The sequence below is a fragment of the Misgurnus anguillicaudatus genome, chromosome 11 (genome assembly GCF_027580225.2).
Source record: "Misgurnus anguillicaudatus chromosome 11, ASM2758022v2, whole genome shotgun sequence".
NCBI lineage: Eukaryota > Metazoa > Chordata > Actinopteri > Cypriniformes > Cobitidae > Misgurnus > Misgurnus anguillicaudatus.
The window spans coordinates 10,630,566-10,650,736 of NC_073347.2; the positions used below are offsets into that span (position 1 = coordinate 10,630,566).

At 37.0% G+C, this 20,171-nt stretch overlaps 1 protein-coding gene across 1 annotated transcript; it reads left to right on the forward strand.

Annotated features, from left to right (window-relative positions):
• Positions 1-944: 944 nt before the first annotated feature.
• LOC129416579 (uncharacterized) lies at positions 945-19,285 on the forward strand. The gene is made up of 11 exons (XM_055170908.2): positions 945-1,354; positions 11,302-11,493; positions 13,899-14,005; positions 14,127-15,360; positions 15,903-15,988; positions 16,095-16,145; positions 16,292-16,670; positions 16,786-16,935; positions 17,149-17,536; positions 18,026-18,111; positions 18,220-19,285. The coding sequence occupies exons 1-9, from the start codon at positions 1,159-1,161 to the stop codon at positions 17,379-17,381; spliced, it is 2,628 nt and encodes an 875-aa protein (XP_055026883.2). The 5' UTR covers positions 945-1,158; the 3' UTR covers positions 17,382-17,536; positions 18,026-18,111; positions 18,220-19,285.
• The last annotated feature ends 886 nt before the right edge of the window (positions 19,286-20,171 follow it).

A 20,171-nucleotide genomic window follows, 5' to 3' on the forward strand; every position in this document is an offset into this window, starting at 1 on the left:
CGTCCGCTATTGGGTTCATCTGTGCAAATCCTGACAGGACGTCCAGAACGTTCGCTTTAAACCTATTGTTTTGTACCGGGATGCTGGTCATTCAGCCATCAAAACACAGAAATTCTTCATTTTACAAATTTCCACAGGACAAAGAACCTCCGAAATCATGGATTGTTAAAATAAGAAGTGACATATGACCTAATTTGAGATGAGTATAGTGCATTGTGTACATAATAATTGTGTACATAAATTTGGATATTAGCCTGTTGGCTAATCGTTAATTTTTAATGTTGTAAAAATAGAAATAGAAACACAGAAGATTACATTTCAGTTTATACCAAATATTGTTTTTTTTCTATTATTTTTTATGTAAAGTAACAGATGTTAATTTTTTTTATTGTTTTTATATTTTTGTGTGTTTTGAAGATAGTTTATTAGGTATATTATTTTATTCAAGTTATACTTTATTTAACATATCTAGTATTACAAAAATGTATTAGACCCATATTATTGTATTATACTTCATTATAGGTAACCAAATATTGTTTAATATATTTCATGAGGGTAAGGTTTTATATTTCATTTAAATTCATAATCTGATAAAAGCTAATTGGTTTTTATAAAAATGTTATATTATATAGCAGGATAATAATATAGTTAACTAGCGGTTGTTTTATCTGAAAACTGTTTTTATTTATTTTGTATATACTATATTAAATATTTACTTTTCTATGTTAATAAATAAAGTAATAATTTGTTATAACAATGTGTCAGATTATTTACACACACATATAAACATTTATAAATTGTAAATATATTTTTTTTTTAATAAAACAGTGTGATATATATATATTACATGGTGAAGAAACAATGGCATGGAAGCAGTCGCGCGCTATGGCAACCATGGAACTATTGTGACGTCACCCATCTATATAAAAGCGGGCACCTAGCAATGCAGAGCTCATTCACTTTACGGATCTGAACGACTTCACTTTGGTTGATTCTGAACTGAGCTGTACAGATTATTAAGTGAATTTGCGAACTCAACAGAGTAAGCAACTGAGGCTGTTGACGCGCTGTGACAGACAGAAAGTTTCTTTAGACCACCAATCTAAATTGAGACTGAGTCTAAGCAGTTTGTTTACAGACTTCTTTACTTTCGACATCATGTGGTCGCGGTGGTCCATTACTAAACACAGTGATGGAGGTGATGTCGAAGGGGTGGATTTTGTCCTGCCAGGCGCTGTTTTGACATCTAACAACACCGTCCGCACGACCGGACTTCTGTTAGACGTTATGAACGCTGCCGGTGGCTCAAAAGAAGGAGAGGTGACTGCACGTGATGAGCCTAATAGCTCAACAGGTACCGTTAGATCAAACTTAAAGCGGAGTGTGTGACTTTCATATTGATAAGTGTACAGTTACTGTGTTTTTCAGGCACGTGTACAAATAAACACAGAGGGGTGCTCTCCCTACTGAAAAATCCAGCTAAGACCAGCATGAGCTGGTTTTAGCTGGTCTAGCTGTGTTTTGGTCACTTTTTAGCTGGTCTAGCTGGACCAAGCTGGGAGGACCAGCTTAGACCAGTTACTGCCACCTAAAACCAGTTAACGTTACCAGTTTATGCTGGTCTTTGCTAGATTTTTCAGTAGGGTGTCTACTATATCTTCAGATTTTACATTCGTTTAAAAATAACGGGTTATTATAGTTTTAAAAAAATGTTCGTTTTTATTTTCATTTAGTTTTGTAATGTGTTATTTTATTTCAGTTTAGTTTTAGTTCTTTTAAGTGGTGCATAAATAGTTTTGGTTTCGTTTCTATTTTTCAAAAATCATTACTTTAAGTTTTTATTTAGTTTTAGTATAGTTTTAGTCTTTAGCATAATATCATGGTTGTGTACATACACCTTGCCAAATCTGGTAATGTTGAAAATAAAATAATACGATTTTTTTTTTAAATAAGTTTTTTTATTTAGTCCTGTTAATCAAAGGACAGGGCAAATACCACACCAACCAACACCCTAAATTCTGTTAGGTTATTTAAGCTGGGTATATATAATATAAATATATATAAATATACATGTTTGGTTATAAATAATCATATGCTGGGATGTTGGTAACCCAAACATGAGTTAAAACAACCCAGCATTGCATTGAAACAACCCAGCATATGTTTATTTATAACCTAACGTGTGTTTTGTCCAATATTTCCCTTGTACAAACTTATGTCTGTCCACAACAACTGAAAATCAATGCAAAGTTTAATATTCTGTCAATGAATGTCCATTTCTGTACCAAAAGACATCGTTGTACTAACAATTATTTGTTGACTTAATATTAATACATAATATTATTTGTTGATTATCCACAAAAGCAACTAAAATTTCAGATAAGTTCCACGGACATTCTTTATCATAGCAACCAAAAAGCGTCAGCTAACACTGCCAAGCAAGCGGTCGCCGTCAGCGTTTTCAGCCATGTTTAACATTTAAATACTTCCGTGTACAGTACATTGATATAATTAAACCTTCTTCAGTTATTGTAATGGTTTGCCAGCAGAAGACAGGTTGTCTTAATAAACTAGTCGTCATACACATTACGTGACGCTGCTGTGCAGGCCTGGAGTTCTAATAGACAAAGTCTGCCACCTATTGGTCATTAATGATTCAGCAACATCTGCTGAACATTTGCTTATGATTGATTCCGTGTACAACTGCTGTCTGCTGATCCAATAACATTTAAAAAACGAAAACGCAAGTTTTGTTTTCCAAAATTGTAGTTAGTTTCAGTTAGTTTTGCAGGTCCACATTTTAGTTATAGTTTAGTTTTAGTTTTTATTTTATTTCAGTTAACTAAAATGTTTTTTCCCTAATAGTTTCAGTTTTCGTGATAGTTTTCGTTTACTATAATAACCCTGAGGCCAAAATGTTTTGGCAACAGCCCTCCTGAGTTTAATAAAAAGCCACCAAAATTAAAGATGAGAATTTCCGCTGTAAGTTACTTGCTTTGATATTTATAACATTATGTAGTTACGTAATAGCGCACAAGAGGGCGCTGTTGTCCAAACTATCAGAATTACAGCATAATAACAGCATAATATAAACTCAAATACAACTTCAGGGGATTCACAATAAAAAACGATCAGCATGAATGCAAATGTGATATTCAATGCACTCTTGCAATGCACACTTAACTTCCGCGTTTGACGCAAGGCTGCTCTTCAGTTTCCGGTGCGGGAGATTTAAAGCAGACTGACGGCAGAATCGCTAAAATGAACAAATTATAAAATACGTGAGAAATTATTACAATTTTTAAAGGATACAGAACTGGTAAAAAAAGATATAGGGCTCTATCTTGCACCCAGCGCAATTGATTTTGTCAGTGACGCATGTATCATTTCGTATTTTGCACCGGCGCACAGCGGGTTTTTCCCTCCACAGACGCACGTCGGCAAACTAGGGAATGAACTTGCGTTGCCTGGGCGGTTCAGCGCAAAAAAGGAGGCGTGTTCCGGCACAAACCATCTCTTATGCTATTTTGCAGTTTCAAAAAACAATTGCGCTACTAACCAAAAAAAAAAACTAGTCTAAAGTCAGTGGCGCGTTGCGCGTAGTTCATTATGCTATTTTAAGGGCTCATGCTTGACCATAATGTATAGCGTGCACAACACGCATTGCTTTTATCTAATCTACACAGATGCAACAGTTATTTTTGCAAATCATAAACTGTTACAATAAAAACAATATTAATACATGAGATAAGGGAAATCATTAAATCATAAATTGTTACAATAAAAATATTAACACATGAGATTAGGGAAATCATTGTGGTGAGCATTGTGGTGATAGTTTTTATTTATCTTGTGTGGCAGCGTTAAACAATTCTCATGCAAATAACGATTAAAATATTTTCATAAGTTTGTTGAGTGGCTGTATTACGTTTATTTTATGTAAATAATAATTAAAATGTTTTCATAAGAAACCTTAATGTATGTGAACTTGATTTAAGTGTACTTTGGGGTTGGACCTTGCTTGCGTTTTCGATTTCAAAGCCCCCAAACCCTTTCAGCGGTGAGGGTGCACGCAGCGATGTCCTCTGCTGGCGTCAGGTCATGTGTAGAGGCAGATCCACCTCCTGTTACACGGAGTGCCCGATTTATGCTGGCAAGCTTGGGATTCCCCCTCTCCTGACATCATTGTAGCGCTTGGCGCAACGATGGGGAAGCCAGCTGATGAGACAATTGTGGCTATATTTCCTCTCATGCCTGTTTAACCGACGCTGATTTGGGCGGGTTTCTCCTATCCCCATACAAAACAACGTCTCTGTCTTTGACTGCTCTTACAAGAACGTCGGTCTCCTCAGCTGTGAACCGCTCCTGGCGTGCGCCTGGTGAAGCCGTCATGATAATACCAACCCGCCATTGAACTTGCGCCCTTGCGTTTAAAGGGAATGTTGGATAGCGTTCTGATTGGTTTATTTGACGTTACGCCCAAACCACACCTATGAATAATGAACCTACTTCAGACCAACCTCTTATTGATTTGCGCCCGGCGCAAGACTTATTTCTCCCGCCGGGAAAATAGCAACAGCGCCCAAGATCCGCCCACAAAGTCACTTGCGCTTTGCGCTTCGCACTTGCGTTTCAGATCGTTAAAATAGGGCCCATAAAGTTTTTTTTTATTCTCACCAAATGTATTCAACCAAATAGTGCTCCATACTCCAATCCAGTAGCTGGCGGGAAAATGCACCTTATGTTGATTTGCCAACCGCCATTTAAACATCAGAAGAAGAAGATCGCTAAAATGTACTCGTTGTTTGCTGGATTTACCCAAATTTACAACCTGTGATGTGAATTGTCCAGATGTCCAAACTCGAGCAAGGTTGCAAGTCTTATGTGTCGTCTTATCTTTGTAATCATTAAGATATGTTCATCCTCTACTAGAAGAGCTGACATTGTGCTGTTTTTACGATTCGTCCAGCAGGCTAATCACGTTATGTTAGTAATATATTGTCTTTGTAATGTTGTCTTAAAGTACGAAGGAGGATTAGGGACAAGCTAAAATAAAAAAAACATCTCGAGATTAAAGGGCCCATGGCATACAGAGGTTAGCATTGCTACTTTGTAGGTGTGAGCAAAAAATAGGTCATTGAAATTTGGCCCTCTTTTTGATGTCATAAGGAGCTCTTATTATAATAATACCGCCCCCTTAATGCGCACTATCCAACCACAGCACTGCCATTTAGTGCAGAGAGAAAGAGAGCGAAAAGAAGGACATGACAGCACAATTGAGTTTCAATTACAACAAACCACCATCATTGTGATCAGTGTTTGCACTTTATCCGCTCATTTGCATTTTAAAGGACACGCCCAAAACGACACATTTTTGCTCACACCTACAAAGTAGCAATTCTAACCTCTGTATGCCATGGGCCCTTTAAAGTCATTAAAATGCGAGAAAAACATCATTATTTAATGAGAAAAAAGTCAAGAATAAATATAATTTCGAGAATAAAGTCGTTATTTAACAAGAATAAAGTCGTTATTTAACGAGAATAAAGTTGTAATATTTTAATAATAATGTCATGTTTTTACATTAACGTGTTTGGAGTTATGTGAACAAGCAGATACCAAATTATACTTGTCTCATTAATAAAACAATATGACGGAGATGTGCTCAGAAAGGCAATTTAAAGGTGCAATTTGTAAGATATTTGCAGTAAAATGTCCAAACACGGCTAGGCCAGTGTCCAGCTGATCAATATCTGTAATGTTTTCAACTACTTGTAAATCGTGAGAAAATTTCCATTCAAAACATTGACGGGCAGTGCAGTCTCCTGTCAATGACGTTAATATCCATGTGACCCTTTGTCACAGCCTTTACTGACGTAAAAACCACATGACAACAGTGGTCGAGTTCGAAAAAATAAAATGGCAGCCAAGGAAGCGACTGGATCACAAATTTAGTGTAAATAAAGGTATATTTTCACTTTTTTACACATTTTAATTGCATTTCTAGCGAGAAATTAGTATTGTAGTTTTCAAATATGTGATTAGTTATCACAAAGGCGCTCTCTGTTTGTATTTCAAACACGCTGCCTTTGAAGTGCATCCGAAAGCCTTTCTCTGAGCTGCCTTCATGCCTCCGAAGTCATTTCCTTATGAGGCAGCGAGGCAACAAGTCACTGCTTTGAGTTTTCGGACGCAGCCAGTGTCGTGGACAAATGCGGAACTATGCGTTAAGCCGCCTTTGCACTGCACACGACAAACGACGGCCGATAAGCCGGAAGTCATTAATTTCCTCTCGGAAAGAGGTTGCGTGAGGTGCCGACCATCTGCGGATGCGTAAATATCGGATCCGTTCTGAGCGTTGGATCCGTTAAAAAAATGTAACTTGTGCGACTAAACCGCATGCGATATGCTGACCGGAAGTTATGTATTTCATTGTATTTCCAATCATAAACTATGTGTGAGGTGAAAATTATTAATCCTTTTTGTTTAACTTTATTAGTAACACTTGAATCCTTAAAAAAACCTTTTGATTACTGATAATAAATACATTATCAATTTAATTTGTGTATTTTATTATTTTAATCTTGTCTTCATATGTTCTCTCCAAAAAATATTGCCAATCTTTGTCATATATGTATAGCTGTTTATCGTTTCATTCATTTGCATTCATTTACTTAGTCCACCATGGTAAACATATTAGAATGAAGCCTCTTGCGCTGGAATGAGCTTCTCTCATATACGATTAAACTGAAACTTCATTACGACTGCCACTAGGGGGCAAACTCCGACTGTCGTTTCCGTATGTTGTGTGCAGTGGAAAGGCGGCTTTAGCGCCTGTCGGGCTACGCGCTTGCTTATGGACTTATGGATTAAGTTACTCTTTACCGTCTGCCGCTGGTTGTGTCAGCAAAGATAGCTCCCGTAGGCGTACCATAATTCCACGCTGCTACAGAGCGTCATTAAACAACGTCATTGTTATTGATTTGATCTGGCGCCATCTAGCGGCGCAGGTAATACAATTTGCATCTTTAAGCAATCTCCCTCATAAAAAAGGCAATATGGGGGGAGATAATGAACGAACAAAATTCGGTGCACTGCACACTTTAATAAAACAGGGATGCAATGAACAGAATATCGTGATGAATAAAGGGTTTTGTTAATTGGGTAGGGTAAAGTATACGCACATGGAGGCGCACCTGCACAGGTGATGGGTGATATAAATCGTATGGCCGAGGGAGGAATGGAAAGACTCTGCGGCTTTGTGAACTAACAATTGAGATAAATGTAAAGAGTATAGGCTATGTTTCACTTTAGGAGTGTTCTCAATGAAAGCAACAATATAAAATCTTTATGTTAAGTGCAGACCCTTATAAAACCCTAAAAGACAACATTGAATGTGACTTAATACATCTACACAGTAATAATAAAACACCATATTCAGCAAACTTTTTATTAATAAAACATTCTGTGTACAGGCAAGCAAAAGAGACCCAGAATAACAACACAAACCGCTAAAGGGCATGTTTGTTTCCTTCAATGAAAACGAGCACATTCTGGGCTTTTCTGCTTGACCGTACATGCTTCTTATAATAATATATTATAGTGTGTAGTGAATTAAGTGTATTTATATCACTGTCTTAAAGCAATACCATGTAAGTCTAGCTCGCGGGGTCCACCTACAGTTGGGAAATAGTATTGTCTTCTACTACCGTCGTAAAATCTGTCATGGTTACACCAGGGGATACACGTGCGAAACCCATGAACTCTGCTTATTTCAGCATATTATATATTAAATGTTATGACATCATTGTACAATATATACACACTATACAATATAATTTCCATGGGTTTTATTTTTTTTCAAACGCCAAAAGATCACGTAGCTCACGTTTTCAAGCCAGCACTATTGTCTACTCCTGTTTTACAGAATGGATATGCCAATTAAATTGTTGTATTGTAAATCAATGTTTGTTTGGTAGGTAATAGCAATAGGCTATATCGTCAATATTATAATAACAAGCTATCATAGATGAATCTGCAAAGTTGAAAAATCAATTTGCATTATAGCCTGAGGCAAGACACTTTCACCAGAAAAATAAATAAACAAACATGATTATCAGCCTGCAGTCATCAGGCTAGTTAGCCTAAAAAGATTCATTTGTTTGTCTAATAATGTATTATTTACTTGTACCAAACTTGTACATGCGATTTAGACATAGGCTAATAATAATTTGCTCCTCCAGCATTACTTGATTCATGAAGAGAAATGGAGGACCAGATAGCTTCCGTAACATAGTCAGGCAGACAACAAATTCCTTCAATACTTACTTGTCTAACAACATAACGGCCAAGTCAGCATCGGTCGGGCAGCCCTCACGTCAGCGAGCAACCGCTGTACCAATGTTTATCCTCGTATCCTCGCCTTTAATTTTGTCACTCTCTTCCTAGACTCCTCAGACAAAACATTTGCCTTCTTGGGTTTCATTGCTGCTTTAGCAGCCCATACACTAGGGTTGCCAACTTTCTCACTCTGAAATACGGGACAAAATGTGACCTGTCACAGCAGCGCGTATATGGTTTTATACAGTGTATTTAAGCCATTTGTCAAAATAATAGCTAATCTCCTAATTAATTAATTTATAACTCTTATGCCCTGGGAACATACATGGAAGGTTTATTAATAGTTTGTTAATTTACAGCAGGTAGTCTACTTTTAACACAGTAAGGCTAATTTTGAACCATTAAATTAACTTTACCTGTCTAAAACAAAACACTTGTGACTCCCGTACTAAGGGTAAATAAAAATCCCCATATCCCCTTCATTTTAATCTTGTGGCAAACTAAGCTAACATAGATTCTGTAAGATGTGGTCTTACAGGGTCAACATAAAAACATAAATTAAAACACACTTACACTGTGTGAATCAGAAGCGCCAAATGTCCTAGTAATGTTGAAAATGATTAAATCCTTCAGATTGAGGCGTTTTAGGCAGACTTTGTAACTATGCAGATCTTATACAAACAGCTAAGTAGTAACCAACTATATAAAAAAGCAAACATAAATTTGTATTATTTGTTTACTGAATGTGCTGGGGATCTGAGATTGGATAAAAGGTGTCGTGATCAGCACTGCTGCTGCTTGTGGCACCGCAAGGACTGGCAGTGGATGACATCAAAGTACCACGAGAGCATTTCGATAGTGGCTTCTGTAGGATTTCTCGAATCCCTCTCGTGGGATTCTGATGTTATCTGCCTGTCTTTGTGGCGCCACATGAAGTCGAAGCCTGTTGTATCAGTCACTGGTTAGATCAAGCGTAACAGTCAAAAAATGGGACGCAGGACGTCCCGTACGAGACAAATAAATTAGGCTTAAAATACGGGACAGTTGGCAACCCCAACATACACCCGCGTGACAGCACAAACAAACGTTAGTAAGGCTCTCACGTCCGAACTTGACGAAATGGTGGTAGGGGGGCGGAAGTGAGGTATGCCGTAAAGCAGTCAGATTTTGTAGTTATTTTTGTTCTCGGGTTACTACCCGCACCCCGAAGTTCCGTAGTGCAAGTAAAAGTGATACAGACCCCGTCAGGCTATGGCATACGTGTCATTCAACCTATTGTAAGCCTAAACTGAATATATTGACTTCATTCTTGAAATTTTAGGACTTTATTCTTGTTAAATAACGACTTTATTCTCGAAATTATATTTATTCTGACTTTTTTTCTCGTTAAATAATGACTTTATTCTTGCATTTAAATGATTTTAATCTCGAGATGGGTTTTATTTATTTTAGCTTGGCCCTAATCCTCCTTCGTATTAAAGTGTCAGGTAAAATAAGAGACGCAAATAAGATCCCATTATGATTTCACTGTCACTGCTGTATGAGGAAAAAACAAAAAAACAACACAAACTGCAGCAGGACTGATAGCTTAAATGTGACGTTCAGAGTTCTGTTCTGAGTTTTTACCTCTTTATTTTTTGATATATTCAATTGTCAAAACATTTTTACTTGGATATTTTTAAGTTAGTATCTTGAAACTGTAGAGTAGGGTTCCCCAAATCTTAACCTGGAGGACCGGAGCACTACAGAGTTTAGGTCCAACCCTATTCAAACTTTCCACCTATGATTTTCTAGTGATCGTGTGTGTGTGTGTGTGTTTTATTTTTCTTAAGTTATTCTTGTTGTCATTGATATCTATTTTCTATTTGTCCTTTGCCTTTGTTATTAATAAAGCATACATAAATACTCAAAATACACGTTTTTACTGTTCTAAGCTTGTATAAGCACAGAATCTGTTATCTTCGCTAGTACTGATGATAACAATTACACAAAATTCATAAGTATATCAACAACAGATGAATAGCACTGTTATCAGTGCAATTTCTTACTTTAACTAGTGGTTATGCAGATACAGGGTAGCAGTGTAAAAGTTGTCATGCTTTCCAGTGAGTCTAATGCTGTAAACACTATGACACACAGCAGTGGTGGCTAGACGTTCATTATGGTTTTGGAGGGATAGTTCGGCCAGAATGATGTTGGACCCGTGGTTTGCTCGCCCCGGGGCCGTCCGGGATGCGTGTGTCCGTCATTTTTCAGACGGGCACATTTTCGGTTATTTTAGAAAATGTCTTCATAACTTCACATTTGATTAAAGGAACAGTATGTAAGAAATTTATATCAATTAATCATAAAATGGCCCTTATATGTTACTAGACATTAAGAAATCATTTTCATTTCAAATACTTAAATCACTGACAACAGTGGTCTGGTCAGGATATTGTCATTTAAAAAGTGGAGTTGCAGCCCTCAACTGATGTTTATGTTGTCATTTTGTGTATTGGCCACCAGTTGTTTGATTGCAGTACCAGGTTTAGACACAAGTTTTGTGATTGCAATAACAGTTTTGGCCACAATCCTACATACTGCTCCTTTAACTAAAACATTTTCTAAAATAATTGAAAATGTGTTTGTCTGAAACATGATAGACATATGCATCTCGGACGGCTTCGGGGTGAGTAAATCATGGGTTTAATATCATTTTGTGGTAAGTGTGTGGTATAAGTCAAACAAATTAGCCGTGTTCATTTGGCTGTTTTGGCAACCAACGATCCTGAATATCATAGCGCTCTATGACTGGCAGAAGTAGTCCAGCATCCTGAGATTTCACCGGAAATACGTCCGCCATGCATAGAGTCCATTTATACCCTAATATAAATTAAATGACAAATTGTAGACAAATGTTTCAGTTCAGTTTAAAGTAATAACATTGTTTATTATTTGTTTATTATATTGTATTTGCAGTGTTTGTCAATAAGGAGGAGAGTGATGGAGGAGATGTTGGAGTGGTGGGATTTGTTCTACCCAACGCTGTTTTGACACATGACACAGTCCAGACCACCGGATGTTTGTCAAATGTCATGCGTGCTGGTAGTTCAAATCAAGTAAGAGGAGAGGAGTTTTCCCCTACCTATGGTGGGGTGGAAAGCGTATCAGGTGAGATAACAATGAAAGCTGAATGTTTGACTTTTATATTGATTATTGCAGTGGTTCTCAAACTTTTTACTCCAAGTACCACCTCAGAAAATATTTGGTACCACCATAATGACCAACGTTAAATTCCAGAAGTGTAGTAGGCCTAACTATTCAGAGCTAAGCACAGTTCAAAAACAAAGTTTTATTCCCAATAAGAATATTTTTTTATTTTTATTCCTTATACAAATATTTATTATTGTCAGCCAACCATTACAGAGTTTGAACCTTAACACTGCACTGTGCTTACAAGTAAATAAAAACTTAAATAAGATTAAGGATTAAATTAAAATGTGCCCAAAAGTTAAATAAAAACTGTACTGTATGTAGTTAAATGTTAAAAAGCTGTACTTAAATATATTTTCAGATTAATCACACCCTACTTGTTAATTTTCAAAATTAAGAATATACTAATATGTTTTGTTAAACATCATTTACTATATGCCACAAAGTCAAGGCCACCTTAATGCACGGGCTTACCTGGGCTGAAGCCCAGGGGCCTCCGAAGTTCAGGGGCCTCCCATTTTCGCATTCATGATGAGCTGAAAATGTCATTTTGTTTTGTAACTTGTCAGGTTTTCTGTCAATCACTCTAATTGCATGTTACATTTCTGCTGATTGGTCCGTGGTAACTTACCGTAAAATAAAATGTCAGATGTAACAGTCAGATTTTTCTATTGCGCATAATGTAATTAAGTGCGCGTTGTCAACTTGGGATTCCTGCATGTTAGACCAACCCATTCTCACCAAAAAGCGTACAAATGACACGCAGTGTGATTGTCGTGCAGTGGATGCGCCGGGTTCCGATTTTGCGTGCATGTGGTGCGCCAGTCCTTCCCGTTCACTTATATGGCGAATCGTTTTGTGACGTTTTATTTATTGTTTTCTCATTTGTTTTCTGTTTTTTTTACCATTTTCGCTTGGGTTTAGGGTTAGAACAACTTTTTATTATATAAAAATGACATCCTAACCCAAACCCCAACTCTAACCCCAACTCCAAGCTACCATGGCTTAAATATAGATAAAAACATAGAGAAATTAAATAACCTGCTTAAACAAATGTGAAATTTAACCCTAAACCCAAGCGAAAATGGTTTAAAAACAGAAAACAAATGAGAAAACAATAAATAAAACGTCACGAAACGATTCGCCATATAAGTGAATATGAAGGACTGGCGTGTCATATGCACGCAAAATCGGAATTTGGCGTATCTATTGCACGATAATCACACTGCGTGTCATTTGTACGCATCTTGGTGAGAACGGGTAGGTTAGACTGAGTGTGACAGAGAAATGGAAAATAGTCCACTAACAAATGAAAGAGTAATTTCTGAAATTTCATAATAAGCACTAGTGAGGTGCAGGTCTCTCTCTCTTTCATGCGTGTGCTCTGGCAAGCAGAAGTCTCTCCAACTGTGCGCAAGAAACTGTGCCGTCAAATAAAGAAAGGAGTTCCCGCACATAATGCTGTTAGTTGTTATAAAGTTTAAGTTTACTCGCGTTTAAATCAGTGACGTGTGCGCAGATCGAGAGAGATTCCTCTCACAAGGAACGTAATAGCAGTGATTGACAAGCCAGAGGGCCAATCGTTGATGCAATGATTGCTTCAATGATTGGCTGATGTTTTTAAGGCCCTACCTTGTGCACAGAAGACGTATATTAATATTATTACTTTCAGTGTACCTAATAAATAGTCTTTCATCATTTAGTAAAGACAGTTTCAAGTAATATTGCAAAAATGTATTTAAAAAAATCCTCTTTTGCACCTTTAAGCGTGTGCCAATAAACGCAGACAAGTTTTGGCAACAATTCTTCAAATTTTAATAACAAGTGGCCAAAATCAATCAAATGTCCCCAAAAATTAAGAATAAAAATTGCCCCCAAACTGAGGTCTTGTTTATATATTCATAACACAAAATAGTTAATTTAGCGCATATGGCGGGTTTTATCCAGCCTGTGAGCATGAATGCGAATGTGACATTCAATTTATGCAATTCAGTACACAAGGTAAAGCGAGACACTTAAGATTTAAAATGATCAATCAAGCATTAATTCTATAAGATTTATTATTGAATTGTTATTGTGGTGTTAATAAACCAGCTGAATAATAGTTTCAGTCCATGTTCTTTTAATCTGTGGCAATATTATCATCATTATTGATGCCATAAGCGTTGCGGTATTTTCAGGATTTTTTAATAGTCTGTTTAACAGAATACTTGATTACATTGTTTTATAACATTTTAGATAACCAGGGCCATTTTCCTTTAAGATCTCACGCTGGTCTCTATCATTTCTAATGAATGAATCAAATTCATTGTCAGATATTGAATTTATGACATTTCTAATAGTTTACTGTTTGTCTATTTCAGAAAAAACTAAAAAAAAGGGTGCTTTTAAAAAAGCGGCGAAAGCTATAAAACGCCCATTCCAGAGCCTCTGGAAAACCAAAGTCGAGAACATTGTGCTTTGCCAGGAGGTGAGTAGTAATGTCCTACTATTTAATTGGTTTCATCTACTCAATTCACTTTGTTTGTCTACACATACACACACTATTTGTGTATTTATGTATCTTTGATCATCTCTGGCCTTCTCCCCAGCTTGATGCCGATCCAGGCATTCCTGAGCCAAAGGCCGATGTTGACTGTACCAGAGATAAGCCAAAGGCTAGGATCAGTCAGGACCAACACAAACAAAAAGGGGCAAAGTTTCCCTTCTTTGACTGGCTCCGGAGGGGCAAAGTGGAGCCTATGCCGTCTCCACAGCCTGAAGCCGTTGCAGCTCGTCCTGATGAATGGGATGATGCTGACCTCGGCAATTCTCAGTCAAAGACTAACGTTGGTCCAGACAAACCTAACGCATTGGCGAAAATTCGACAATTCTTTAACCGCCTCCGGAGAAACGATGGGGACCTTGTTGTGCCTTCTGCACGGCAAGATGCCGATACGGCTAATCCTGTTTCAAAGGATGATGCCGATCTGGCCAGTCCCTCTGTAGACATTGCCGCGCTACAGGAAGCTTCAGTTCCAGCTTATATTGGGCTAAACAAAACTAACAAACAACCCAAACTAAAAGCTGTCAGCAGTCCTGATACAAAGGATGATGCTGATCTGGCCAGTACTTTTGTAGCCGATGCCGAGCTACACAAAGCTTCAGTTCCAGCTTATATTGGGCTAAACAAGACTAACAAACAACCCGAACTAAAAGCTGTCAGCAGTCCTGATACAAAGGATGATGCTGATCTGGCCAGTACTTTTGTAGCCGATGCCGAGCTACAGAAAGCTTCAGTTCCAGCTTATATTGGACTTAAAAAGACTAACAAACAACCCGAACTAAAAGCTGTAAGCAGTCCTGATACAAAGGATGATGCTGATCTGGCCAGTACCTCTGTAGTCGATGCAGAGCTACAGAAAGCTTCAGTTCCAGCTTATATTGGGCTAAAGGGTTGTGAAAATCATAATCTTGATTTAAAGAATAGCAAACAATTCAAACTTAAGGCTGCCAGTAATCCTGACCCAAACGTTCCAGACAATCCTGGGCAAAAATCGTCCAGAAATCCCAGACCAAAAGTTAAAGAAAACCCTGGGCAAAAATCGGCCAGAAATCCCGGACCAAAAGTTAAAGAAAACCCTAGACAAAAATTGGCCAGAAATCCCAGACCAGCAGTTGCAGAAAATCATGGGCAAAAATCTGCCAGAAATCCCAGACGAAAAGTTAAAGAAAATCCTGGACAAAAATTAGCCAGAAATCTCAGACCAGAAGTTGAGGAAAATCCAACGCTAAAAGTTGCTAAGGAACCTGAGCCAAAAGTTGAAGAAATTCCCACACTAAGCGGTACCAGAATTTTCTTTTTTTTAATCATATTATAAGTACTTGGAAATGTATTCAGCCATATTTTGCTCTGTTAAATCAATACAGTAAATTTCAATGGCTTGTGCTCATCCATTTTTTTAACAATGTATTTTGGGAGTCTCCTTGTTTACATGAGCAACTTATTAACATTTCTTGTCATTTAAAAAAGAAAAGGTAACAAGTTTTAATAGATTTTTTTATAATCCGTTTAAAACAGAGTGACACAACTTTAGTAAACAAAATAGGATAAAAAACTTGTACAACAACTCTATTATTTTTACATTTTCTTTTTTCTCTTTTATTTATTGTTTCCTCATTTCTATGTAAAGCATGTTGAATGACCTCTGTGTATGAAATGTGCTATACAAATAAACTTGCCTTGCCTTAACTCTAAATTCTTGTATAGATAGATAGATAGATAGATAGATAGATAGATAATCTATTATGTATCGAACATGTCAAATATAGCTGTATATCATAGGCCAAATTTAATGTTTTCTTTTCTCTGTTTGTGTTTTGAGAAGATTTCCACTCTAAATATGAGGCAAATCTCATCGATAGGGATTCTGGCAAGTTCTTCAAAGGAATTCGTAAAGCTGATGGTAAAGAGGTAGGGCACTTATTCTTATTTCTATAAAAAATGTGTGAACCTTAAAGGTTTTGTGCAGTGTCAGGTGCGTTTCAGTGTTTTATCAATGTTGTCTTTCTCTTTGCAGGTCGCCATCAAGTTTGTGAACATAGAAAGTCACACCAAGTTTGTTTCTGTTGTAAGTTTTTTCAAACTAAATTTAGGGAAAGCTAAATTACCATATTTACTAAAAGCAATATAACTTACATCCAAATGCAATACCAATACATTTATCACAGATTTAAAGAGATGCTATCTAATGTTTTCTTGACCAATTTTTTTCAGCCTGGATATTCCAAACCACTTCCAGAAAAAGTGGCAGTGATGCTGAAGTTAAGAGAAGCTCCTGAATGCCCCTATGTTATACAAATGTATGACTGGTATGAGATGGACAACAAGTTCATACTGGTTTTTGAGTACCTTACAAACTGTGACAAGTTGTGGACTTATATAAGACACCGAAGAAAACTGAAGGAAGATAAAGCACGCTACCTATTGGTTCAATTATTAAGAGCAGTTAAACACTGTTTGGATAACGGCGTGTTACACAGAAGTATCAGATCTCCTGTCATCTTGGTGGAGAAAAGCAGTTTACACCTGAAGTTGTGCGACTTTACCTGTGGTACTCTAGTTGGCAGTGATGGCTATTCCACAACATTTAACGGTGAGCTGGAGTTTTTTTTTGATAACACAGTGTAGCATAGAAATTTGTTTTTAGTGATCATATTGATAATGTGACCTTTTTACAAAAATAACTCAACACAATGTTTTGCTTACAGGATATAAGCATGCAGCCTCCCCTGAGGACTGGAATGTCTGTCAGTTGAGTTTTTTGCTGTATGAGATGCTGAATGGCCAGGAGATCTATCCCGCTTATTGTACATCATCAGAAGAAGAATTTAAGTTTTATAATCCCTTTGTATCAAGGGGTGAGTAAAAATCACTAACAAAGGCAAACACGCACACACTGAAAAACAGATAATAAAATGAAAGTTGTACTCATTTACCAGAGTGACATTAAAATGATTTGATCAGAGACTTTACACAGTACTATCAAATACCAACAATAACATCACTATATGCCATGTCAATAAATGTCATTAGTGTATCATGACTAACTAGCTCTCTTCTAAAACCTACAGATGCCTTTGATCTCATTCATTGGGGCATAGGCATGCCAGAGGACCGACCGACAATCCATCAGTTCTTAGCACATGACTGGTTTAAGGATGAAGGGTTACTGGACATAAATCCATATGAACAACCGGCAGTCAATAAGACCTTTGAAGATGACTGGACTACTAAGGAATGGCGCAGAAAATTGAAAGCCCTCAAAGAAGAAAGACGAACATTCATAAAAAAGAAGGGGCTGTAACCTGCAAACTCAACTCAATTATTCAGCTTATACCACAGTTCCCACAGACATTGCTCTGGTGGTTATTTTAAGACATTAGACAGGTCAGGTGTGCATTTATTGAAAAATTGCTAAGGAACCTGAGCCAAAAGTTGAAGAAAATCCCACACTAAGAGGTACCAGAATTTTCTTATTTTTTATCATATTATACCAGTAAGTACTTGGAAATGTTTTCAGCCATATTTTGTTCTGTTAAATCAATACAGTAAATTTCTATGGCTTGTGATCATCCATTTTTTAACAGTGTATTTGGGGAGTCTCATTGTTTACATGAGGAACTTGTTACCATTTCTTGTCATTTAAAAAAGAAAATGTACCAAGTAGGTTTTAATTGATTTTTTTAATAATCCGTTTAAAACAGAGTAACACAACTTTAATAAACAAAATAGGATAAAAAACGTGTACAATAACTCTTAACTCTAAATTCTTCGATAGATAGATAGATAGATAGATAGATAGATAGATAGATAGATAGATAGATAGATAGATAGATAGATAGATAGATAGATAGATAGATAATCTATTATGTATTGAACATGTCAAATATTGATGTATATCCTGGGCCAAATTTAATGTTTTCTTTTCTCTGTTTGTGTTTTGAGAAGATTTCCACTCTAAATATGAGGCAAATCTCATAGATGGGCATTCTGGCAAGGTCTTCAAAGGAATTCGTAAAGCTGATGGTAAAGAGGTAGGGCACTCATACTTATTTTATATAAAAATTGTGTGAACCTTAAAGGTTTTGTGCAGTGTCAGGTGGGTTTAAGGGGTTTTGTCAATGTTGTCTTTCTCTTTGCAGGTCGACGAGGACAATGAGGATACTGGCCAAATACTGTCCGTCCTTTAAACATGATGCCTGTCAAACAACCACCGGCTGAACGCGTTTTTATCCGTTTACATATATATCTTCCAAGGGTTTTTTTCCTCCTAGGACTTTTCCCATTGGGTTTTTCTCCTAGGGGTTTTTTTACACCCCTGGGAGTCAGCCGACTTTGGCTTAAACGTAGCACCCCCTTCTATACGTTAGATATTACTACGCTCGCTTGTTCAGTTTAATCTTATCCGCTGTATTTTGCTACTTATATTGTCTATCGATTTTTCAGTGTTTCCCCCGCTTCTATTAATGTAAATCTGCTTTGAAACAATTACTATTTGTGAAAATATTCAATAAAATTGAATTGAGTCATTTGCAAAAAGGTACTTTATTTTGGATATTAATACTGAATACTGTTACTATTTTGCACCCAAATTATTGTCACTTTTAATTGAGGTTATATTCTACTGTGATGTAATGATGTTAAGTAAGTCCATTTATCTTACTTTCTTTAATAAACTAATGAATTCATTGTTTTTTTGTTTTTGTTTTTTTAGACACACTATTTATTAAAAAGTCTACTTAGTGAACATTTAAGACACTTTGATCAAATCTTTTGCCTACACATTTTTTCTATATCAAGCAATGGAAATGCTGTGACTCAAAGCACCGTAATTTTAAAGGTTCTTTACTAAAAGATTGACATGGGAAATAATTGAGTAATTGTTTTAAATGTATATAACACTACAATACATAAAGTGGCTGTTTTCCGGACAGGGATTAGACTAGCGCTAGACAGACTAAAATAAATGTAAGAGCTGTCAAAAAAGGAAAACAACTTGCACTGACAGATCTTTAAATACATCAGTACCTTTTGTTTTACTTCAAAATGCACATAAGTAATGTTTTATTAAGGCTTGTTGTTAAAACTAGTTATACTTCCTAATTCAACTGGTCTTCTAGTCCTGTTTTAAGATAATCCCTGTCCGGGAAACCGCCCCTAGGTGTTGGGTAATCACACCATGATTTAAAATAACGTAAACTGTTGCAAGTCCCAAAAGCATTGTGAACTTTTGAGGAATAAAAAAAGTTTTAAAACCTCAGTGATACCAAGTATTGTACATATGTGTCATTATGACATACTGTACTGTACAGTTTGTCCTGGATGGAGCTGTCCCTAAATCCACCTTTCTATTCAGATGGCACTGTTATTACCAACCGTGTGTAGATTACTTTTTCTTAGATCACAGCAAACTTATTTCTTTCCAAGATAATGTATGGGGTTACATGTATATTCTTAGCATCATTAGGGGTTCAAGCTGAAACCCTATTGTATTTGTATGGATTTTTATTTGTATAGTTTTTTCTGCTGTAAAACGGATCGTGCAGACCAAACGGTAAGGCCTAGACTAGAGACTTGAAACTTGGCCAAATGGTAGGTCTCAATAGTGCGAGAAGTTAACAGAGTATGACCCCAATCGCCCTATGGGGGCACTACAGCGATGGCAAACTCGTTTATGCTCATAACTCCTACAATTCTTGTCCAAATGTCAAGTTACCTTATATCCCTGGAGCCACAGAAGAGCCAACCGATGTGAAGCTAGGCATAGAGGCTGGAAGAATGGGGCAGATGGCATCAGGGCACGATCTGAAGAGAACTGAGGGGAGTCAGAAAGAAAAATCACTTACAGCACATCTCATAATTAAACCCCATTCACACAGACCTCTGGTCCCAGAAAATACCCGTAAAATTGCCAGACAAGCGTCTGTGTGAACAAAAACTCGTCCCGTTAGTCTTCTGGGATCGATGCCGGAAAGAGGACCTAGTAAGATACGCGGGTAACCCTCTGTGTGAACAAGAAGCCGGACGAATGCCGTAATGGGCGTGTCGTAGTGAGGACGCGCGCATCATCACAACAAAAGTTATGGTTCCGCTC